This window comes from Montipora foliosa, chromosome 3 (genome assembly GCF_036669935.1).
Source record: "Montipora foliosa isolate CH-2021 chromosome 3, ASM3666993v2, whole genome shotgun sequence".
In the NCBI taxonomy this organism is placed as follows: Eukaryota; Metazoa; Cnidaria; class Anthozoa; order Scleractinia; family Acroporidae; genus Montipora; species Montipora foliosa.
This window is the reverse complement of record NC_090871.1, coordinates 29,444,930-29,469,929: the sequence shown is the minus strand read 5'-3', so window position 1 is coordinate 29,469,929 and position 25,000 is coordinate 29,444,930. Positions and strand designations below refer to the sequence as shown.

Here is a 25,000-nt window from a genome sequence, read left to right as displayed (position 1 = left end):
ATATAACTTATTTACAGACAACTGAAACATTTTATAAAAGCGAAAGTTGAACGAAAAAATATGTTTTCCAGGCAAAATTTGGTCATTTTAGCGTTGATTACGAATTTTTGGATGCAAAACTAAAATTTTCTGCAATTTATCTGCTTTCTTGGACATAAATCCGAAAACTGATGAGGCACGAATATTTTTAGATTTTTAGGAATAATAGATAACGTGGATTCCATGCGTAATGTGATAATGTGATAAAAGTGTCAAATTTGCGACCCATTGCTAACGGCAACGGAAGCGATCGCATTACGAATAATTAACCTCTGTTGCCGAAACCACCCAAATAACTGGTCAGTGTAAAACGCAGACTGCAGACTGCAGACCAGGGATAAAATGCAGACTGCAGACTGCGGGTTAATAAAATAATAATGAAAAAAGAGTTATAAGAGTGTTAGTGGCCGTTTGTACTTTCACACTGAAACCCCAATACAGCTTCCATCGCTTTGGTTGCCCCACCGCATGTTTTAAATCTGGATTTTCATCAAACTCTGTAAGAATTGAAGCTGTTTGAATCCTTGTTGTTGTTGGAAAAAGGATAGTTTCGTTAAGTGAGTTGCTTTTAGGCAAAGAAGTCACCACCCCGTAATTCAACTGTCCATTTTGCTGCACTGAACAAAGAAGAGTAATTACCCAATAACTCAATTTATTTTGACACACATGGCTACAATACCAATTAACAAAGACAGAGATAACGTGGATTTTGCAACCATTTAACGTTTTAATTCAGTCGGCTTACGCCAGTATGACTGAGGTGTAAAAATTTCTTATTAGGATCCTTTCATTCGCTTTCGTGTACGTTATGTTTATCCTTTAGTTCACAAGTTCGTTTGTTTTGCATCTGGAAGATGTAATTTTCAATTATAACCTCTCCCTAGGGGTTATCACGCATAGCTTAACCAATGAAATCCCCGCGTCCTAATTGCTCGGAATACATGAAATTCTTTGTGCATTTCGTTGCACCGAAAAAAGACAACCGAGATTATTCAGGTATTCGAAGGAATAATTGTTGATTTTTCGATCGATTTCCCTCGATGTACCGGTGTGACAAATAATTTGGAACATTGCAATGCATCTGGAAGTGCAAAAAGAAAGCACAGATGATTTCAACGCGTACGATTGCATCCCCAAAAGGTGCAACGTCCTGCAGTCATGATAATGTGAGTTGTTGACAGAAGTAACACAGGATTGTCTTTCAAACAATCTTTATTTTATCCTTATGACTCATTTTTTTATTATTAATATTTATTTTACCCTCAGTCTGCATTTTACCCCCGGTCTGCAGTCTGCAGTCTGCGTTTTACACTGACCGCCCAAATAACTGATTTTTCGACGGAAAATTCATCCCAGAGGATAAAACTATTCACTGGACATGTAATAAAGGTAAATATGTTCGAGCGAAAGCGAAAACAAGCGAATATTTTGACGGAAAACACAATGATGTGAGATCAAAGGAACATGTGGTGAAGACACGCAATTGCGGCATTGCTTCGACAATAATCTTACCTTTTCAGCGATTTTAACGCTTGAAATTCCATTCAACCCACCTTGGTCTAGTCTGTGAATTCACTATTATCGTTGCCCTGTGAATCTTCAGTGTTCTACATAACAGCACACTTGGTAAAAGACGGCTCGACGGGCGACAAATTGTTGTCGATGTTGTCGCCTGTCTTGTTCAGTATCCAATTGATTTGCCATTATTGAGCTCCATAAGGGTATATTTTGTTTAAGGATCCACTAAAACGCCATTCGCGTTACATGACTTTCGACGCCATTGCCGGTTAAGTTAATGATTCTACTGTGTCCACCAGAGAAATCTACGCAGTTCCACTACCTTCTTGATGCTAAGAAAATACGCGCAGAAGGCTCTATGCACAAAGATACCACTTACCAGGGGAGTGACAGGCAAGACATGTACCAACACCGAAGAAAAAAAAAAATAACACCGAACAAATGCCCTCCATTTCTAGACTGGGTTTGCCATATGGCAACCCAGTAAAAATTGAACCTTTTGATAATTATACTTCGGAGAATGAACCCAAAGTAAAGTCACTGAACTTTACAGTTTTCATAACATTTTACACAGAAACATAGTTTTCACAACATTTACACAGGTGAAAAAGTTCTATGTTAGCTGGTATTTAGTTTACAGCCTCCAGCCAGCAGAGCTTCAGAACCAAAGTTCAAATGTCAACTGTTCATTAGCTTCTTCATCATATTCTCATCTATTTCTCTAATACAAGCTGATGCAGTGGTCAAACAGCATGACCAAGAATTAAAACCTCACAAACAGGCAACAAGTAGAAACCGAGGCAAAATGAAATCGAAAGGACTTCAAAAGCCAAGACAGTGATGTAAAAGAACAGATGTGATTTCCTCGAAAGATAGATTCCCACCAACACCCCGCAGAGGTATGTGATAAGATTTCAATACCAATCTAATGGTCATGTTTATGACAAATGGTGGACGCAAATTTCGAAGACAAAGGGTTTTAAAAGCAATTGTTGGAGAAACAATACTTCAGCATAAATGATCAACGAAGCAGCTTGCACAGTTTAAATGTGACAAGATTCTTTTTCACCAAAGTCTAGTTCTCCACCCCGATAAACGTGATAACGAACTGAAGCAAGTCGTCTGAAAATGTCAAGTTTGGTTATTATTTAAAACAACCCTTTGTAACACGAGTACTCCTGTGTTTACACTTCAAACTGCACGTTCCATTTATGTCTGTGTGTTGACGACAACTCCACTGAGCCACTCAAACCACATCTGTTTGCTCCTTAGGATTAACAAAACCTAATTATTCTGATCTCCTTACGGAAAACACAAGAAAAGATGAAGGTTAAAAACAGCTGGATCACAAATTCCTAAGGGACGCTCCAAGAGTCACAAAACCTCAACTTCCAGAAAATTGAAAGTTGACTTCGCGCACAAAAAAAACAAAGAACGTTAACAGCGGGGATTCTATCAACAATAAAATTTGTAAGCTCACCAAAAAAATCTGGATCGCTTGTGTTTTCTAAATTCTTCACAAGAAGATCAGTGAGAGCGTCTAGCTCTTCTTCAGCACTCTTGTGGCCAGAAGATGGCTGGAGAGGGGTAGGAGGCGGCTTGGGAATATTTGCCTTCGTTAGCCTTGTAGCTGTCATTCTAACAGGTTTAGCTGATACTGGCGGTGGAATCTTTTTTCCCGTCACTGGGTCCAATCGAACTGGTGTAGTCTTGGATGTCATTGTAAATGTAAACACCGAATCACTCAAGCGCTGCAACTTATTGTGTTCAGCACACTGAACTGTCAATGCTTTATTTGGCACAGAATGGAAAAAAGATGAAATGATCGGAATTCGGATGTGACGATTTTGAACGTGAGCCTGCGGACGGGCGGGGCTGAAAAGCTCGGCTAATCATACTTTAAATATTTTCATCATCATCTTTAGTTCAATCCCTTAACCATGACAATTAACCAACACAGTACAATAAACCAAATTGTGTCACAGCAGAGAGTACGTTTTGCAACACACTGCCTTCGAGACAACAGCCAAGTCATCTCCGAAGTCATCTGCTGGAGACTCCGTGCTCAAATAGGTGAAGGAGACCCTCAACTACGCGGATGTCATAGCCAAGGATACCAGACAGGAAATCAAAGATCTTCCCACTAACATGAAGAACAGAGAAGCCTGGCGCAGAGCTGTGAATTCCATCTGGGCTGCGGCGGCCGATGACGGAGTGACTGACAATGAAACTGGCAACATCTTTTGTCAGATCTTAAAGGCGCTTATGCTGTAGATGAACAGGAGCTCAACACTTTGAGAGAACAATTGGAATGGATTAGATTCGTGTCCTCGATGTTTTTGTCTTGTATTACATGTCATTGACCTGGGTACAGGAGGTAATTCCTTTATGTTGTGCGCTCAGCAAATTCATGGCTGTGGCCTGTGGAGGAACACATAATCTGGAACCCAGGCCCCGGTAAAACGGAAAAGGAGCCAATGACCGCATTACTACCTCATTAAAGTTTTCATGACCTGCACATAGCTAGAGTTTTACATTTTTCAAGGCAGCTGCTTGCTTATCCCTTCCCTTTTTTGTAGAAAAGGAAATTACCTCATCAATATATTTTCTCAGGAAGAGAGCTCCACATACTCTTCCAACGGATCCGCATTCGTCGACAGGGTGTCAAAATGGCGTTGATAGTCTGGCGACACAAAAAGGTAAACAAACAGCTAATCACTTTTCCCTAAGAGTGGAACCAGCCTTCTATCTAGGAACTTAGCGAACTAAAAATTCAACGCAGGCATTACGAAACAAAATCCGTGACAATTTTTTTTTGTTCGGTAGGAAATCTCGAGATCCATACTAAAATGTTATGTCGTGTGGATTCTTGGCGTTTTCAATAGCGCTTTGCACTAATGACGTCATGAAATTATAGACCCTCAAGTGACTCAGACAAACAAAGTTCAGTCTGTACGAGTCACAAGGCAGGGGCACCCAACGTCAATTTTCGGAAAATATCTGCTCGGAAGACGATTTGAGATCTAGAATTTTCGGAACATTTGTTGTAAAATTTCTTGTTAGCCTTCCTGTCCTAGGATTTTCCAACATCTAAAAAATGGTATAATTGCCCATTTTAAACGGATTTTTAACCTAAAAAGCTCACCTAAAATTTTCGGGAGCCTTTTTTCTGGCTGAAATTTTCGAAAAGGTAAGTTTTGATCCCTATAAATTTCGGATCACTAGACTTTCAGCTAGGAAATCCGAACTGATGAAAAATTTTTAGGGGATAAGAATATGCCTATATCTACCGTTTAAATACTAAAATACGTTTAACAATGCTATGTTTAAGTGGTTTTGAACTATATTCTCGTTGGGTGCCCCTGACAAGGGAAATGAGGCATAATATGTGCTTCAATCTTTTCGGTTTTAAGCGACTTCGACCATGTTCTTGGCTCCATTCTCGAGAGAGAACCAGAACAATACACGATTGAGCAGCTAGAACGGTGTTTAAAGTGTAGGCAGTTGAAAATGACTGGGCAAACGTGATGACCTTTTTAATTATTAAACGAGTGAGGGGCTGTATATTAACCCTTTCACCTCCAAACTTATAGATTTTACTCGTCAATGGGTAAGCCCTTGGCATTGAAAGGGTTAAAGGTCGTGGAAACAGTGGAAGTGACCACACGCTTGATCCGAGCATCGATAATGGCCCATGGGTCTCCGGCGAAAATACAAAAAAAGGTTCGATGTTGGAAGGAAATGGTACCATAGTGCAAGTGCTGTTCTCTACAAATATTCTACTCCGTCGACAGGTCGGCATGTTGAAAAAGTGTTGATGGGCCTACGCTACTCCTGCTGTTCGCAACTGGTTGTCTGATGATTTGCTCTAAGATATCTTTCATGGATTTTTCTTTGCGATATACTAGGTAGTATGGGGGGCGTGTTAAATATTTCTCTTAGATGAGGGTAATTTCGGCGGGTCTAATTTGCAGGTCGCAGGTTGCACGGGGAGAGGACAAAACGCGGAGCCCTCCTCCATGGAGTACCCTATGGAGTACCCTAAAAATACTATTTCGAATGAGTACTGTTGATCCACGTGTAAGCAGCATCTCAAATAGTGCTTACTTAAGCCTCAACACCCATTTTAGACAGCATTGTTCAACAGTATTTAAGTCTAAGCACCCATTTTAAAAAGGTTAGCTTACATGAAGTAATCGGCCATCACAACACTAATTGAAAGCTAACCTTTTTAAAATGGGTGCTTAGACTTAAATACTGTTGAACAATGCTGTTTAAAATGGGTGTTGAGGCTTAAGTAAGCACTATTTGAGATGCTGCTTACACATGGATCAAAAGTACTCATTCGAAATAGTATTTTTAGGGTACTCCATTTGGGTACTCCATAGGGTACTCCATGGAGTACTCCATGGAGTAGGGCTCCGCGTTTTGTCCTCTCCCGGTTGCAGGTCATTGTTTCAACAATACAGAAAGTATCCTAAACATTTTTAAAAGCTAACCTTAGGCCTAATTAGGCTTAAACAACAGTTTTTAGGCCTAAGCTTAGCTTTTATGAATGTTTAGGATACTTTCTGTATTGGTGAGACCCGTCGGGGTAATTTTCTATTAGGGGCCATTTCCTCGTGAGCGGAGTGGTATTTTGCAACAAAAGCCAGAATTGTGTTAAATGTGCGTTTTCATCTCCTAGTGCATGACCTCTTTTTGTTGAAGAATCTCAGTTCAGAGAGATGCCTTTAAACACTGCTTTCCGGGTAGCCTCTATTTTTTAGGCGTATTTCACAATCTCGTGCGTTTTTCAAAACTAGGATGGGAAAAATTGTCATTCGAAGCGATAGTGCTTTCCCTTTTATGAACCTTCTTGTTCAGCTCCTGGTGAACATCAGGAACTACCGCTGTGGGACCTTTTGTAGAGCACAAATATATGTTTTTAACAGTTAAGAATTCCCGCGTTCAATCGATTAGCCAAGGCTTACATTTCTTGATGCCTTACGATGGTTTTGGCAGCGGTATGAAGACTCTCTCTCCTGATTCCTCCAACTCTTGGAGAGATTTCGGCAATTCATGGTCATTTGTCTGGATACTGTGAGTCCGATTTACATCAACAGTGTTCAGTACTATCAGAAACCCATAAGGGTTGAAACGTGTAACGCGCGTTCGCAGTTTCCGAATATTCAGTGCGAACTGATTGGTTGAATGTTTCAGTGCTAATTACCATATTTGGAAACCCCTCGCTCTTGTTGTTCCAAATATGGTACTTAGCAAATTGAACATTCAGAAAGCTTCAGAAGCTTGCTTTCCAGCACACAAGGGGCCGTTACACGTTTCAACCCTTATGGGTTTCTGGTACTATCCATTCTACCCCCTTTTTAGAAACCAACTCCACAGATTTATAAAGTTTTCTTCTTTTTTCCTTCACTATCACTTACCTCACATGACCTCACTCATATATTTCCTATCAGTATATCGAAATGTTTGTCTGAGTCTACGCGGGGGGGCTCATTTGACAAAAAGTCTATTTTTAGTGATAGTGCAAAGCGCTTTTCGGTTTTCACGTGAAGTCACGGCCGCCATGTTGGTGTCCCCAAAGAAACGGCGGCCATGTTGGTATCCGACCTAATCCCCCGGGAATTTATCTCTATTATCATGCAAACGTTTTCTTTTCATTTCGTTGAAAAACGTAGCTGTTGATCACGTGAGTGAAAACCAAGAGTTGAAGACTGTGTCGAAAAAGGTGACCTGGAAAAAGAAGATCGAAGACCCGAAAAACGAAGATCCCTTAAGAAATATAAGACATAAAGCACTTAATACACAGCAAAGCACATCATTCCCGTTGTTTACAGTGGCCAATGAGTCATTTCTGGCGAATTATCCCACGGTCTTCGTTTTCCATACACCCAAACAGGAATGTTGAAAACTGACGAAGAATAAAAACCAAGACCCCCAGAAAAAGTAGAATATCTGACTGTGTGTAGACAAACATATCACCAAGTTGAAAATGATGCAGAAATAACTTTGTATAGCCCATGAATACGAATTTCCTGTGGGCATTGTTGTTTACAAGCGTAATTTGACTTTAGAGTTCAAGACGGATTACAGGTAAGATAAAAATGAGATTATCAGAGACGAAGGGTGATTTCATTGCGTAAAGTTTGCATATATTCTGTTTCCCGTGGCAAAAAAGAACTATGGATATCCTAAATTCCTACCTGGGTGTATGGAAAACGAAGACCCTGGGAACAATTCACCAGAAATGGCTCATGGCCCATCAAAGACAACAGGCAAAATGATGTTTTTGGTTGTTGGTGTTATTGACTGATCTTTCACTAGCCTATTTTTCTGGGGGCATTTGTTCGGGCCTTTCGAAGACATGGACAAGGAAGTGAACAATGTCTCAATATTTTTCTTCTTTTTAAGACATTTTTATTTATTTATTTTAAGTGTGTATTGATCTTTTGTTCTACTCAACAGAAGATAAGCTTGCAAAGATAAATAAGTACAAATGAAAAACGTTTATATAGCCTCGGTTGAATTCAGATATTTTACTTTAAAAAAGTAGGAAATGGTATAAATATATCATACAAGCTTTTTTAGCCAAAAACATCCAGTGAATTTTTCACTGCAATCTGAAGCACTTATACGATCAAAACGTCTACAACTTTCTTTGCTTTGAGTCGGAAATAAAATGTGCTACTGTTTTTACATGACGCAGAGTCAGTTGTCCTGAGAACTTTGAGAAATTCAGGTTTATGTTACGCGGGAAATAAAATGGTCGAATTTATTTTATATAATAACCCAAGGTATTCACGGATTTTGATTGGTTCTTGCCTATGATCTATTAGAGGACAGACGCACGATTGACGTCACCATCAGCTTTTATGCGAATAAAGTTTAATTCTTTATTATATAAAACAAATAGATTCCATGTAGCCGTGGGTCTGTTCAGTAATAGATCACATTTTGACGTCATCTGTGATCTATTACTGAACAGACGCACGGCAACATGGAATCTATTTGTTAACTAGAGACGAATGACTCGCCTGAGACGAATTATCCGTCTAAGACGGTTATTTCGTCTGCGATTCGTCTAGACATAAATCCAGTGTTTAGACGAATTAGGGACCAAAATTCGTGTTAAATTGATTCGTCTTCAGCGCGTCTGTAAAACGGTTTTATATCAAGACGAATTGCGGACAGTTATTCGTCTCTGGTAAGAATTCGGCCAATGCAGTGATTAATGGACCTACATGAGACCGAATCGATACAACGAACGAAATTCTTGACCTGACTTAGAGATGAATGTATGAAAAAGAACCTCGATACAATAAAATCCCGATACAAACATGTCTCAGTCCCTAGGCGATTCGTGTTTGTAATGGATCTGCCATTTGTGGTCATTCGATGATGGTGGGATGCGAGGGTCGACAAGAACTTTCTTCCCGTGTCCCTGGAGTGTTTGCAAATTCAATCTAGCGCATGGCATTAAATAACCGATTCGCCATGTTTGCGTCCACCCCTTTGTCAAAACGTTCTTTCTCTCCCAAACCTTCTCTGCTTCACAAGATTGCCGACCAATAAGAGGACTGCCGAGCCCACATCCACGAAAATACGCCGGCATTGCAGGTACAATCCAAAGGAATTTCCGCACGAAGATTTTAATGCCAGCTCGATGACACCCAATTTACTGCTCTTTTGCCTTAACCAAAGCAAAATCCTGGCTTTTTGTCATGAAATCTGCTTCGTGATCTTCCTCCAAAACGATTTCCGATTTTCTCAACATTGGTGAAAATAGGAAGTAGGAAAATAAATACGACAATGAACTTATTTAAGGTACAGACAGACCATTCGTGGAAAATTCAAAGAGCTTTTTTGATTGGTAGTGCTGTGGTTAGCCCTCCTCCACTTCCACTGCTTTTGTTACTTGACTGGGATGTCTGTTTGCCCAGTGGCTTGACGTTGTGTAATATCATAAGCCCGTGATCTGCCATGCGCCATGCGTCCCTGTCAGATGACTCATTCTTGATTTGTATCAATACTTCATCCAAGCCGAGAGCAGCTATTTCATCCCTTGAAGAATGCAAGAAAACAAATCATGTCAATAACTGTCTGGCTTTGTTTTTTGAAAATGTTAAATCTGTCCAATGTTCTACACAGTTAGTGACATTTGTCTCCGAAATGGAGAAACTTATAATGCGAATAACTGTTTTAGTAACATCCCAGAAAACGGAAGTTAAAGGCCCACATTCGTCCAAAGTTCATTGCGCACCGTGACTGAATTTCGTGTAACACGAAATTACCCAAATGGCTGACATGTTGTTTCCCGCGTGATTCGCCTGAGTGTATTCAGCCAATTAGATAGGCATTTGGACAAGCCGTCATTTGAAAACAAAAACAAAAAAACGACCGCAGCGACTTCAGGGTGAATAATGTCGGGCTTTAAAGGTTCACACTTCAACCAGAAACCAGGCCCCACTTGCTCAAAAGTTGGATTACGCTATGCACCGGACAAATCACTATCCATTGGATGGCGCAATTGGTTTCGCAATGACAAGTTTATCAGCTGGATAGTGATTTATCCGGCGGAGAGCGCTATCCATCGTTTGAACAACTGGGGACTGATTGACAATCAGACAGTTTGATGCTACTCGGGTATGAAGAATTATCAATGACAAGCTTAACGAATCGAAAACCCACCAACTGAAACTATTACTTCACCGTGGTGGCTACCTAATTTGCTAAACACCTCCGAATTACCAACTAGGAACCAGCTTCTCGAGCTCGAAAAGCAATTCTTGAAACTAAGATCTATGTATTTTTTAAAACCGATCTATGAATACAGTAGAACCCCGCTAACTCGAACTCTGAAGGGAAACGAAAATCTGTTCGAGTTAGCGGGGTTTCGAGTTATCCGGGTAAAAATGACTGAAAAGTTAGTTCAAATCCAAGGGAATTGAGACTCTGTTCGAGTTAGCGGGGTTGTTCGAGTTATAGGGGTTCGAGTTAGCGGGGTTCTACTGTATCTCTTCAAGGCCAGAGAAATAAAAACAAATGCAAAGTTTCTAGAGATTTTCGTTTTAAAGATACATAGTTCTTTTTGTCACCCAAAAATCACCTAAAAAGTTACGGGACTTTCGAGAAAGGTTCCTTAGCACCTGGGTTGCTCGAAACTTGGTTGGCGTTAAACCGCGTTAGATACCATGGCAACCAAGAGACTTCGCTACTCACGTAGTGAGGATCACCAAGCACAGCAAATCGGTAATATATAGATAACACACCACAACACCGCAAACAATTTGCCCTACTCATGCAGAACAATGATTGGCTGAAATATGATTTCCCGCCCTTTACGCAGTCTGACTCATTTGATATATGCCTGCATTTGTTGTGAACACTAAATGGTTTTGGCTTACATTGTAGAAAAACTAAAATTAACTTTTGTTGCAGACAATACTAACTTGTTTTCATGGGAATCAATCAGTGCCAAGACGATTTTGGCCACTACATTCTGCAGGAGTGGATCCAAGCTGTATGAAAACTCCATCAAACAAGGCTTCAAGTCTTCTGATTCCACAAGTTTCTGACAAGCCTGTAGACACAAAGAATATGTTTATCCTGCAAATTAGTATGCCATGCTCACAAGCCTTGTTTTGCTTTGTTTTCCGCTTTAGATGCCAATGGATGCCACAGCGTTTGCAAACGTTGTGATTTTTAAATTTCTTTTATCCTTTCCACAGTAAAGTTCTCATAATAACTGTATTAAACATGCTTTTCCCAATGGGCGAATTTCAAGATTCAAGCTATAAAATGCCATAAAATAAGCAATCTTATTATATACTCAAAAGAATATCCCGTTTCTGATTGGTCAAAGACGAATGCATAAATTGGTTATAGAGTGCAATACGGAAGTTGCTATGGAAACAGCGATGGAGTAATTTTGTGGAGTATAAAATAAATAATAAACTATCAAAATTATTTTTTTACCAGTTCGTTTTCAGCATAATACAGAATGATCTTTCCCGCCAGTAGATACAGCTGTTGGTCATCAGCGAGTTTAGGAAGGCTTAATAACAATTCAAGAAGCGATTCCTGTCAAGAAATATAATAATGTTCACAGTTGGGTTACAAACGAACATTGTACATTCAGTTTACTAACAAAAGTTAAGGGATCCTGGAATACATGTGTAGTTTGAATATTCTTTAGACGATTCTTATATGAAAATTCTCATACCATGCTGTTTTAATTGAATAACACTGACTTCCACACTTGGGGATCCCATCATATCAACAAATTTATTTCAGACTGTAAAAAAGGCTGCTAGTGAATCTTGTCACCATACAAACTTCTGCGCTGTTCTGATGTAAATACAGAATACTTAAAAGCGACAAAAAAGCAAAGTCGTAGACTAGCCACTAAGGCTCACATCACCAGATCTTAAGCCAGTGTCTATATACAACACGGAGTGACCAAGAGTACTGCTAGTCTATCGCAACTGTTGAACATGATCAAAGGCAAGTCACAAGGGTACATGTCAGCTATAAAATTTGGAAATAAGTGAGCAGCCTGTACGGTTTTTTGGTAGTTTTGTTTTCTAAATAGAAGGAAGACAACTGCTCAAATATTTTTTTCGGCTTTGGGTGAGGTTTCTTCCTTCAAATCGAGGTTTAAAGTTCACGCTTGAGCCACGCCCTTCCGAATTGACCGAGTAATGGAGGCTTGGTCACTGATGACTTCACATCAGGAATCAACATGCAATGGAGTTTGCATTTGTTTTACATTCATCCACGGGTCCATGAAACCCACCTATCAGGGGCACCTATCAGGGGCACCCATCGATAATCTATCACGTGAGGATTCGGTCGCTAAGTAAGCACAGCGCATACTCAACACAATGAGTTTCAACCCATGACAGAGATCTCTTTTCCCGTACTCGTCAGCCCAGCGAACGCACAAAGAAAAGAGACCTTTGCTAGCAGGGAACATTACAAGGATCCTAGAAATGTCTCTCAAAGGCTTTTGGCTTAATTTTCTCGTTGGATGCCTTGATATATTATTGATCTTTATTTTGAAGCAGCGAGTCTGAATCAATTATGAATTTTACAACCGAACGAATTAAAAAATATGAATTAATCAATTACATGTTGTATGATGACATCTGAATTCTCAATAGCCAACAGCTCTAGAGTCTGAAGGGAGAGTCGCTGTGTTTCCGGATCTCTGAGTTTGCACAGGTGAACTAGAGATGTGGCTGAAACGGAGTAAAAGAAACCAGCGTGAGAAAGACCAAACTCATATTACACAAAATTATATTTAGTAGTATGATTTGGAAAGGCACATTGAGAAGATTGGATTAGTGAGATTGGTGCTCAGTAAGTGTACTCAATTGTATTAAACAGTATGTATAAAATTCTTGTACAGTATCTAACCTGGAGCAATTTGTCGTGACAGCATCACCCTTATTTCTGCAGTGAATGCAAGTTCAAGGAAAATTGCGGCAACAATGCGAGAAGCTGGAATTTGCACTGAAAAATTAATAGTGAGATCAGTATTCTGGAAGAGGAAGTGCAGTGCAGTGGATAGAGCACTTGGATCCTGGGTTCAAGACCCGTCCTGACCAATAATTGAATTTGATCCTGGTGGTATTTGGCTCAACTTCTCAGATGCACTTGTAAATAGGAAAGTGGTTTGCCTCCAACCAGTTAACATTTTCAACAAATGTTGTTCTGTTGCAACTAACTGAAGAGAGAAGCACACACAGTGCATTTTACCTTCTGACACACTCATCCGAAAAATTGGTTTGTGCCTTGAGCGGAACTCGAACCCACGTCACCCTGATTACCAGTCGGGAATGCTAAGCCTCTACATCATCAAGGCAACCGAGCTGGCAGCGCAGCAGATTAATGGCGAGGGGAACCCTAAGGTCCAACTTTTCTTCACTTGAGTGTGTATCCTTGCCTCAATAACTCCAAACAGGACTTAGAACAGGCCCTTTCATTGCCGCGAAATCCCTGACTTTGTTCTAAGCCCTGTTTGGGGTTATAGAGGCAAGGATACACACTCAAGTGAGGAAAAGTTGGGCCTTAAGGCGCTGTTACAGTGTGAAATATTTCGTGCAACTTGTCTCGCGATGTTTTGGCGACACTATGGCGGGACAAGTTGCATGAAACACTTCAGTGTAACATACCCTGCAACGGCCTAAATTGTTGCGAGACAAGTTGCACGAAAAGTAGCACCTAATTCTACTTTCAGCAACGGCTCTTGCAACTTGACTCGCAACGATTTTGGCCGTTGCATGGTATGTTTCTTGCAAACTTGTCTCGTCACAATGTCGCCAAAACATTGCGAGACAAGTTGCACGAAACATTTCACAGCGTAACAGCGCCTTTAGGGTTCCCCTCGCCGCTAAGTCACCCCATTAATCTGTTGCGCTGCCAGCTCGGTTGCCTTGATGGTGTAGTGGCTTAGCATGCCCGACTAGTAATCAGGGTGACTTGGGTTCGAGTCCCACTCAAGGCACAAACCAATTTTTCGGATGAGTGTGTCAAAATGTAAAATGCACTGTGTGTGCTTCTGTCTTCAATTACTTGCAAGTATAAGCCTTTCATTGCCGCGATATCTCTGATGTTGTTCTGTTGTTTCATTGATTATGTTTCATTGAACCTGAAAAACCCCTATGGAGAGTGGTCAGTTAAGTATGTAAGTAGCACTGCATTTAAAAGTTCTATTCTCAAAATTTATGATTAAATAGTAATTACATCACTGCTTTATTTCCCTTGAAAATGGTTTTTAATTTTTAACTAATACCACTACTAAACACAGCTTACCTCGTTCAGCAACATAACAGAGGTCTTCCAGACTAAAAATTAACGAACATAATTTTAGGTATAAAAATTTTAATACAACGCAAAGACCGAAGAACCCTCGTTAAGGGGATATTCAAAAAAAGAAGAGATTGACCTACCCTGTATTTCTGCCCATGACTTCCTTTCAGTTTGTTTTACATTAAAGTAAATGTATGAAAGTAAATAGTAAGCCTTAACCTTCCACCCCACCCACCTCAAAGAATGAGGCACTCACCCCACTTGAGGATTTTTCCATATTTTCTTTCTTTCACTTAGGTTCTCAAGCCTGAAATCCCCTCCCCACTGGAATTTCCCTTGACTCCATTTGGGGGACTTGGTGTGGAGAATAGTCAAGTGTTTTGGACAATTTGAAAGAGCACTTAAGATAGGCTATTAGAAATAAACAGTCCATAAATATATTCTCTCACCCATTTTCTCCAACGACAACATGTCTATTTTCTTCACTGTCAGAGACTATGTACGACAGTGCTGTCACAGCCTCATTTACCACACGATTTTCTTTGGAGTGTAACAGCGCACACATGGTGCGAACTCCACCCATCTCCACAAACTGATCCTGATAAGAAAATTTACTCTCTTAGTTACTGTTCTCCTGTCCTGACTGGTCATATTCCAGCCATATCACAAAAGAGACATAAAAGGCATCTTGCCATTTTCTTAGTCTGTAATGCTCTTCTTAAGGAAAAATATAGCCCGAGTGAATTATTTCTCAGAATAACTATCATTATGAATCCCAGCACTTGTGAAAGTAAGCTACAGATACAGTAGATTATTAAACACAAACGAATCTTAGAAAAATAAACAGGAAAATAAAAACAATTACGGCCCTTTTAGAAAAATTCTTCATTAAAAGAATCATCACAACAAAGTACGCGACTCATCAACTACAGTGAGATAAATAAACACTAACGTTTTTGCTGATATTTAAAGCTCTAAAGGGCAGTTACAACTTTTCCTTGCAGAACTCATTCATTGAATTTTTTAGCACCAACAAATTTCTGCAATAATTATTTGTAGTATACTTAGGGTTAGTAAGAATTGTAAAGTTTATGGCTATTTCAAGGAAAAATGCAATTTAAACACTACTACAAGTTGGAAACAGATGATTGACCAATAGAATGAAATTAAAAGTTAACATACTTTGAACTTAAAACAATGTTTTTTTAGTAATATGCATTGTCTTAAATGCTAATTTTGCTTATCAAATTGCCACAGAAAGGTCAAACAAACAAAGTGAGCAACTAAAGATGTTTGAGGCAGGGTCTATGGACCTGTCAGGACGTTTGGGTTTATACCTGAATATCTGGAACAGTTAGAAGTTCTGATATAGCTTCTATGGCATACTCTTGAGTGGCCTGACAAAAAATTGACAAGACAATATTAAATAACAACAAAACTAAATTTAACTCCAGGGTCAAGAAGGACTACAGTGGCTCACAAGTTGAGGACTCTTGGGGCTGTACCATAAAGTCAGTGTCAGTGTTGCCACCCATCAGATGGAGTACTAATCTCTTGGTTGGTTACCCCTCCCCCTCCAGAGTATGTCGCTGGCTCCCACTTGAACGTCATCATTGAGAGAGACAATGTGCAATAGAGCTTTCAACTTCAAGGTACCCACCCAGTAAAATTTTGAAGCACTAACTCTTCTGTTACAATTCCCTGTAAGCAAATTTTTCCTAGATGTATGCTTTAAAAGATGGGAAAACGGGCCATGGTTTGGCTCTGAATCATGAACAAGCAAAGAAGAGAAATAGGTTACCATGAAATGCCAGGAATGGGATGGGATGGGATAGGATAACAGATTGTTGTTAAAACTACTTTACATTGCCTTTTCTAAGTACTATCCCAATGTAGATCAGTTTGTGATGTCAAAATAGTTTGAAATGCATTCTATTTCCTAACTCAGTCATAGGTCAATTAATTACAGGTACAAAATATTTTTTCCAACCATTAACCCTTATACTTAGTATTTTACTCTAACACCAAATGATTTTACTCGTCAATGGGGAACCCTCAGGAGCCAATGGGTTAAGGGCCTTCGAAAAGAAAACTTTGAAAGAAACAGTTTTTTTTTACTTAAGACAACCAAGTACACTTAAGGAAAGTTAGGAGAATCATGATGATGATAGTGGCTAAATGGTTACACACAGACTGTAACCAGAGTGTTGTTTATAACCTGTATCAAAACCCAGCAGTACATCATTGTACTAAATAAATGTAATTTATATGACTACCTGATCCTGTGACAAACACAAATTCATCAAAGCTTCTACCCTACAGTAAAACATTAAAAAACAGTCTGCTAGAATCAATTTTACATATACATTGTAATATTGTTAGAGTTAACTGATTATTCATAGCAATATGCAAAATGTGTTAAAACCTCAATCAAAATGACTCATAAGTTTCCTTGCACCATGCATAACCAGTCATAAAAAATACATATTTTAAAAGAAATTAAATTAATTAGCCTAACCTTGGAATGACATGGAAAAAGCCAGCTACTGTACAAATTGTTTGAATCATGAGGAAAATCGCAGTGGTCACTGGGCCCTATAATAGCAGGTCCTATAATAGCATACCCTCCTTCCTGTACAATCCTGAATTTTGTATCATCGCCAGTAGCTGCTAAGCTGGCCAGTTCAAATGCAGCATTTCTCCTCTCTTTGACGCTTCCAGTCTTGGCACTTTTCATCACCTTGTCAATGTCTCTGATCTGTACCAAGTATGTCTCAATCAAGTCACCAACCTGATGAAGCAGGAAAACATTCATTAACTACCCATTTTTTTACCCGAAAGAACAGAAAACATTTGCATACAAAGAAGCATGACTTCCAGAGGACTAGTTTGGGACAAAATTTTCTTGCTTAGGGTAGACTCTAACATGGTCACCGTGACATCATATAAAACCAACAATACCTCTGAGGGTGTTCCTTATGGCAATTAGGTTGAATTACACTGTAATTACTGCATGCCAGCCCTTACCTCAGTTTTGAAATTATAAAATAAAATGACACAGATCACTACACTTCCCACTAGGACAACAGCTTGGCCACAATATAAGACAACTGCAAGAAACAACAGAATGCCTAGCATTACGAACTATTAATTTATAAGATAGCAATAATCATTGAACCTCAAGGAAGAAATGAGATTGGACATCACTTCCAAATTTTGAAATAAATGACTTGTAATAAAAGAGGTGATCCGGGGGAGAGATATTTGGCAAAAAGACTTGCAATACCCATGAAAAGCACTTGCCTAAATGCGCAGTTTCAAAAAATAATGTTCTGATTAGTTTTAGAAATAAACTGAAAGAGAGCATGAAAAAAACAATATTATTATTATTATTATTTGCTACGTGGATTAGTAGGAGGCAGTCACTCTCAACACAACAAAAACTTGCTGCATTTTCATTAACCAAGGAATAAATAATGACCAAGGCTCTTGTTTCGCTCACCCCAGAAAACATGACACTGCTTTTTAACAATGTAAAACATTAGATGGCAACCACTGTTCTAAGCCATTCACAATCTTAGGGTACTTTTACATGTCCTTGAAATCATTCAGTATTACAATGAGTCACTTACTTGACCAATACATTAATTCCTTCTGGCGCAAACAGGTTGCTTCTTCGTGGTCACATTCATAAGCCTGTAGGGAAAAGGAATTTCACGAAAAAAAAACTTGTAACCAGTGAACCCTTTGACGTCCAAACCGGCCTAAACCCGCCAGACTTTTTTTTGGGGAACCCCTGGGAGTCAAGCGGTTAAATTTAGTCTGCAACATAAGTGGGCACACAAGAAGTTCAAATACACTCAGAGATGAAATCAAATCAAATTGGATAAATAATTGATATTATTATTCCACTATTATGCCATTTTACCATATTTGGTCAAGAGTCTAACACTCAAAATATGAGACGGTAATACACTGTAGTGTCCTGGGTTGACCGGTTTAGAACAGAGCAAATACGGACGGATTGGCAGTTTTTCATTGTTTTCAGTTTGCGACACAAAGCCAGAGAATTTAGCTTGTCATCGCTTGTCTCTCATCATTTCGTTTATACAATCAAATAAAGGACATTTGGCTGGCTTTCTGTGCTGTTTGCATCGTTCACTGTGAACTAGCGCCCGGAAGGACAGATGATGCCTTTTTTTCAGAAACACTCTTACCAGATAAAATTGAATCAAAATAACACCTTTTTGTAGTGGAATAATAAATGTCTTATTTGATGGTTTAACATATAATACTAGCATATTATAAATTATATGTTAAACCATCGAATAAGATGTATTTATCATATGGCCCTTAGTGGCGTACGGACCCGCGTGCACTTTCATTGTAAAACTATTGGGAAAATCCCCGTATGAGGGCCATACGCATTAGCGTGAGCAGGGCCAGAAAAAGTCGTACGGCCCTGCTAGGAACACAATTTTAGAGGATTTCGTTGCTTTTAAACATCCAAGTTATTTACAGCCAGAAAAGCAAATGCAAACAACATATTAGATAAATAGTCTGTGTAGATTTGTTACTTATTTTGTCCAAACTTCAAATTCTGAGTGCTCATGAATGTAAAGAGCCCATATGATAAAATGCTTATTGATGGAGTTTAGGTCAGGCCAGACAGGAAAATATTTGGCCCTCGGTCTTGGAACAGTCGGACCTTGCTATGCTCAGTCTGTACACCATGACCTCGTGCCAAATATTTTCCTGTCCGGCCCTCCAACTTAGTCAATAAGTACATAGTTTTTGTGGAGAAGTGCCCGATTCTGTCATTCTACAGGCCTTCCAAGTTCAGTGTGAGGGTAAGCCAACATTGGCGACAAAAATATAAGGAATTGTATTGGATTTTCGACGAAAGGCTTGAGAAGAAAATAATTATACGAAAAAATTCTCAATTAAAATCCTTCCCTTATTGCCACAGTGGGTCGCTTCACGGAAGGACAAGCCAAGTCGAAAAGACTTGGTTGCCATAGTATTATAAAATCCCAAGGCTGTACACTCAAAATTAAGGCAATTATTCCAAGATACAATGTTCCTGCAGTTAGAATTCCACATCAGAATCAATGAAGATTGAACTTTCGTTTCAACCTACCAACAAGGCAATAGCAGCCGAAAGAAAAAACCTTCCTAAAGATGGTAGGACAAGCCAAGTTGAACACACTGACCTTTGGAATCAACCTCTTAACAAACTTAGCCCTACCGGGGTGCCAGACTGTTGTTTGTCAATGACACATTTTTTGGCCATTATGAAGAAGAGCTCCCCAAAAAACCTGTCGGCCGACTGTCGGTCAACTGTCGGCCGACAGTCGGCCGACTGTTGTCCAACTGTCGGCCGACTGTTGGCCGACAGTTGGGCAACAGTCGGCCGACTGTCGGCCAACAGTTGGCCGACTGTTGTCCAACTGTCGGCCGACAGTTTGTGTTATGTTTGAGGCCAAAGTGTTGGCCGACTGTCGGCCAACAGTCGGCCGACAGTCGGTGACCTGTTGGCTACCTGTCGGTAACGTGTCGGTAATCTGTCGGCGGGACAAACTAAAATGATCATAAGCATTTACTTGTCTATTGCTTCTAAACTAGGCGAAAAGAGCTAAAGGCAGTTCATAACGATACCCTGAGCAGCACTTATACTACTAATATGGCTTTTGTCCACTGTTTTAGCGTTGGCTAGCGATACTTTCCCACATTGTAAACATCATTCATACATACATGACATACCATAAGAGGCCGCGCTGCATTGTAGGGCGATTTGAATGAAAGAGTTTGTCTCCTCTACTGACTATGATACGTAGCTTATGGTTTTCAGAGTTTTTAGCAGAGTTTTCGATTAAATTATCTTCCAATGCGATTCTTAGATTGTCTGGTGTGTTGTAAATTACGTAAGTGATATATCCTATACGCATCTGATAACAACCGATAACAGTTGATCGGTAAGTAGGTGAAGTCTGTCGAGTCATACATCACCATTACGGAATGTCACGTTAACTGCTCGTTTTTACCACAATTTTTCTTTTTTCTTAACCGATCGGTAACCTGTTGGTTAGCTGTCGGTAGACTGTCGGTAAGCTGTCGGCCGACAGTTGACCGACAGTCGGCCGACAGGATTTTTGGGGAGCTCTTCTTCACAATTACCCATTTTTTAATCTCCCTGGGTCCTGACATGACTGCAATGTGCCAATTACAGTCATGCCTCCTTCCTGTTGACAAACTTCAAAAACACATGGAAAAAAAAGCGTTTGAAAGATGGCTTTAACTCTTTCACTCCCAAGAGTGCCACTTATAGATTTTACTCTGTCTAACGCCAGACGATTTTACTCGCCATTGGGGAACCCCACGGGGGTGAAAGGGTTAAAAGACAAGAGGCCTAGCACTGTTACAAACTGAGAAAAAAAAACTTAATTCTTAGATAGAAGTCATGGTAAGTTTGCACCTTCATGCAGCTTTATCGCTTTAATTAACCCTTTCACCCCTGAACCAGCCTAAACTGGTCATACTTAAAACAGTATTTTACTCTGTCTAACGCCAAACAATTTTACTTGTCAATGGGGAACCCCCAGGAGTCAATGGGTTAATAGGACCTTAATTTTATATGCAAAGAGAGACTATATGCTGTTCACAATCATTGTAACTGTATTAAATTTTATCAAGCCTTCAAGAAATAAAATTTGTTCTTGTAAGATATTGTGCAACTACGAACATTTTGTGTTTTGACTTACTGAAGCCAGTGAAATTTTATTATTAGCATCTGTACACAAAGCCATCTTTTAACCCTTTTCCATGTGTTTTTGAAGTTTGTCAACAAGAAGGAGGTGAGACCATGCATAATTAAGACAATACAGTGATGTCTGGACCCAGGGCAATAAAAAAATGTTTTGTTGAAACACAATGGTCTGGCACCCCTATAGGGCTAAGTTTGTTAATTTGGAATAATTGCCTTAATTTCGTGGGTTCCCCAGAATGGAGTGCGCAGCCTTGGGATTTTATAATACTATGGCAACCCAGGAATTGAAAATGGCTCATATCGCATTGAATCTGGAAAAAACCACACAGGAAGAAAGCAAGCCACAACAGCAATAAGGTAAGGCTTTTAATTGAGAAGTTTTTCCTATAATCCTCTTCTTAAGTCTTTTATCAGGATTCCAATACAAATCCTTAAATTTTTTGTTGGCAATGTTGCCTAATTCCCTCACACTGAGCTTGGGGGGACTGTGACTGTTCCGAACTCGGGATGTATCTTATAGACAAATATTTTCACATGAGTTTTTTTTTTGTTTTTGTTCTGAAATATGCAGATCTGTGCAAGTTTTTTTTGCTCATGTTTACAAGATGTGAATGTCTGTAATTACTACTAATTACAACTGAGTTGAAATATAGGTGAACATGGTAAGAAAACTTCCTGAAGTTAACTAATATGCATCTGACAACCAAGTATTTAGGCATGATTTCAATACGTCAACTTGACATATACAGGATTGAAAGTTACATGTAATGATGCATCTTTATTTAATATTATTAACCGAGTGTGCCATAACTGAAAAACTATGGTGCATGCAGGGTTCCCATAACACTGCAACTTATTGACAAACTGAACTACTTGGGGGACATTTTTAAAGCTGTAACAAATGTAAGTGACACCATTAACAGGTGTGACAGGTTACAGGTTCAATTGAGAACACTGCTGTGTAAAATCACCAATGACTGAAATCTACATGTAAGTATCTCAGTCATCAACACTGCAACAACATTCTATGAGCTTAAAGGAATCAACGAAACAATGGTGTGAATTGTTCAGAAGCATTTTGCTTCCTCAGCAAATGTTTCCTTGTTCGTGCGCCAAGGAAACACTTCAGGAGACAGTGTTTCTGCAACATTTCCTCGTTTGTGGATGCCTTAAAGGGGCTAGGTCACGCTATTTTAGGTAATTTTGTTTCATTTGTTAATTATGAGCTCTAAACGTCAAATTGGCACAGCAAGCAAGGCTGCTGCCTAACAAAATTTTAAAGGGGCCCTCAGAGCTAAATGCTGAGAACTTAGGAGCCCAACATATGAAGTGAAAGGTGTTGCTGTGAAAAATTAAGGCGCCCAGAGCTATTCTTTGGGAGCCCCAGGCTACCGGGCTCCTGTTAGGCAACAGCCTTGGCAAGAGTCTTTCATTTGCAAAATCCCGGCCACGTAACAACTGAGAATGATTTTCCAGCTTTGTAAATGACATTTTGATATAGATTGATATAAATTTGAAAAAAGGTGGGCTGACGTTTTTCAAATTTACCCAAATTCAATCCACTTCAATCCTCTCCAGTTTTGTCCATCCATGTCCCTTCTTGGCTTCCCTGTGTTTTGTTAGAGTTTTTCTATAGTTTTGAACAGTTATTTTGATATTTTAGTTAATTCTATGACCATTCGATCAGTGCTGAAATTGCCTAAACTTGCGTGACCTAGCCCCTTTAAAGTCTACAAGTTTAAAGTGGACAATGTACAAAATTGGCTCTAAAATCTAATGGTGACTCAACTAATTTCTTGCACTTGAGGGTATATGTCTTAAACAAAATTTATGGATTAAGGTAACTGATTATTCATTCACCTAATAGATAAATTATGGAGCACAACGAATAATAAAATGTAATTCCCTTTACTCACAAACAGCTCCAGCAAGACATAAATTCCCATCAAAAGAGAAGCTATTAAATTCATGATTCCTCCAACAGAAAAGGCAGTCACAAAGGTATTCTTGCTGAATAAGAAAAAGAACATTTCTTTCATTAAATCTTGCAATTCAACATCACATTATGCGCGGTCATTTGGCTTTGTTTTGTGCAGAAATAAACATTTTTAAACAAGTTAGATTTCTGTTGTCTGCTGTGCACTTGAAAACATGCACATTTCTTGAAATAATGGCAAGCAAATCCAGTGCTTAAAAGGGAGTTTTATTATCTTCTTAATTAATAAGACCCCTCTTGGGAAGCTATTTAGTATGTACAAAAACAATGCAAATAATAAAATGCAACACCAAATTGAATCCTACATTTACCTCTCACAATGAGGTTAGGGTGATATTATAATAAAGGTTAGTGTTATTTTTAGGTCTGGGTGGGGCATTCACCTTGCGATGCTAATTGTCTGTATTCCAAGACGTAAGTGATGTTAAAGTTGGGGAAAAGAGGAAGGGAACACTTTGAAACACTCATTGAAATCCATGTGAATCAAATTTAATGAATTTCTGGGGACATATATAATATCAAGCAGCATACATTATACTCGTCTGGAACCTATTTTTTCAAGTCCTTGCAAATTACAAAACAATGAAAAATGGAAAAACTTTGGCAGACTTAACAAAATAACACAGCAAAAAAGAACTTAAACCAGACAAAGTAGTCTCTAATTAGTTTTCTATGCTTAAGCCACTCGGTTTTTTAAATTTTATTGACCCATTGACTTCTGGGAGTGAGACTAAAATAGATTTTACTCTAACAATGCCAAATGATTTTACTCGCCAATGGGAAGTAGTTTACTAAGAAGTCAATGGGTTAAAACAGAGTTCTAATTAGAGCATTTTACAGTTCTGTGCTCAGTTACTGGGCTGGGAAATCTGTGATCCAGTGAGTCATGCAAGCCATGCAAGTCTCACATTTAAGTCTAAGCACCCATTTCAAATAGCGCTGATAAACAGTATTTAAGTCTAAGCACCCATTTTAAAATGGTTAGCTTTCAATAACTGTGTTACTTGCATGTTGACTCACATGGCTTGCTGGCTTGCACATTGTTCTCACACTCCTCAGTTACCAGACCTTTGAATAAAAGCAAGGCTGGAGTTGACCTTGCTTTCATACAAATCTAACTTCTTTTCTTGTGTAAACAGAAACGTTTTAGAATTACATGATTTACATATGCTGTATCAAAGCAAGGTCAACTACAGCCTCGCTTTTATTCAAAAGCATGTTAACTAAGCACAAAACTCTAAAATGGTGTATGAAACCATTGACTCCTAGGAGTGGGATTTAACAGATTTTAATGTCTAATGCCAGATGATTTTACTTGTCAATGGGGGCAGTCCAGTGCGGTTCACGTGTCAATGGGTTAATGATTCATTGCCAAAGCAGGGCAAACTTACTTCATTCCATATTTCCCAACAAAACCTCCAAGCCTGGTATAATTTGGACCATACACAAAGCCAAACAGCATCAAGGCACCTGCAATCAAGCAAAACCAAGAAAAAAAAAACTTATTTGGCTGCGAACAAGACATCACTCCTTTTACAAAATTTATATTCAACTTAAGTAACTTCAAGTTATCAATTCATTGAAACAATATTTTATAACATTCTTTTTTATGTGTAAATAGAGGGTCTAATCAGCTCTCAAGGAAGGAAAAAACTGTTTATTCTCAAAATGTGTCCGTGAGGGGAGGCTCGACTGAAACTGCAATTACCAGTAGTGCTTTTAAGTTACAGTACCTGTCCAAAATGCAGAGAACCAGTAAATGGTGGTAAATGCTAGAACTGTAGTCAGAAAATGGATCCATAACAGAACCTGTATGAGAACAAATCCAGAAAATATTATGAGAACCTGTGATAAATAATTTGTAG

At 39.1% G+C, this 25,000-nt stretch overlaps 2 protein-coding genes across 2 annotated transcripts in view; both read right to left on the bottom strand.

Moving 5' to 3' along the window:
• LOC137997263 (lipoma-preferred partner homolog) overlaps window positions 1-3,999 on the bottom strand; it is a 15,264-nt gene extending 11,265 nt beyond the window's left edge. The window contains exon 1 of the mRNA XM_068843145.1: window positions 3,038-3,999. Within this exon, the coding sequence (XP_068699246.1) occupies window positions 3,038-3,278 (241 nt within the window). The 5' untranslated portion in view covers window positions 3,279-3,999. The remainder of the gene's footprint in view (window positions 1-3,037) is intronic.
• A 5,261-nt stretch (window positions 4,000-9,260) lies between these two features.
• The window catches only part of LOC137997262 (uncharacterized), a 27,349-nt gene continuing 11,609 nt past the window's right edge, over window positions 9,261-25,000 (bottom strand). Inside the window, exons 5-19 of the mRNA XM_068843144.1 lie at window positions 24,869-24,944; window positions 24,527-24,605; window positions 23,056-23,149; window positions 18,006-18,069; window positions 17,401-17,483; window positions 16,998-17,164; window positions 16,650-16,689; window positions 15,711-15,770; window positions 14,823-14,971; window positions 14,377-14,408; window positions 12,979-13,074; window positions 12,691-12,800; window positions 11,536-11,640; window positions 11,010-11,140; window positions 9,261-9,621 (exon numbers count right to left, since the gene is read on the bottom strand). Of these exons, the coding sequence (XP_068699245.1) occupies window positions 9,411-9,621; window positions 11,010-11,140; window positions 11,536-11,640; window positions 12,691-12,800; window positions 12,979-13,074; window positions 14,377-14,408; window positions 14,823-14,971; window positions 15,711-15,770; window positions 16,650-16,689; window positions 16,998-17,164; window positions 17,401-17,483; window positions 18,006-18,069; window positions 23,056-23,149; window positions 24,527-24,605; window positions 24,869-24,944 (1,497 nt within the window). The 3' untranslated portion in view covers window positions 9,261-9,410. The remainder of the gene's footprint in view (window positions 9,622-11,009; window positions 11,141-11,535; window positions 11,641-12,690; window positions 12,801-12,978; window positions 13,075-14,376; window positions 14,409-14,822; window positions 14,972-15,710; window positions 15,771-16,649; window positions 16,690-16,997; window positions 17,165-17,400; window positions 17,484-18,005; window positions 18,070-23,055; window positions 23,150-24,526; window positions 24,606-24,868; window positions 24,945-25,000) is intronic.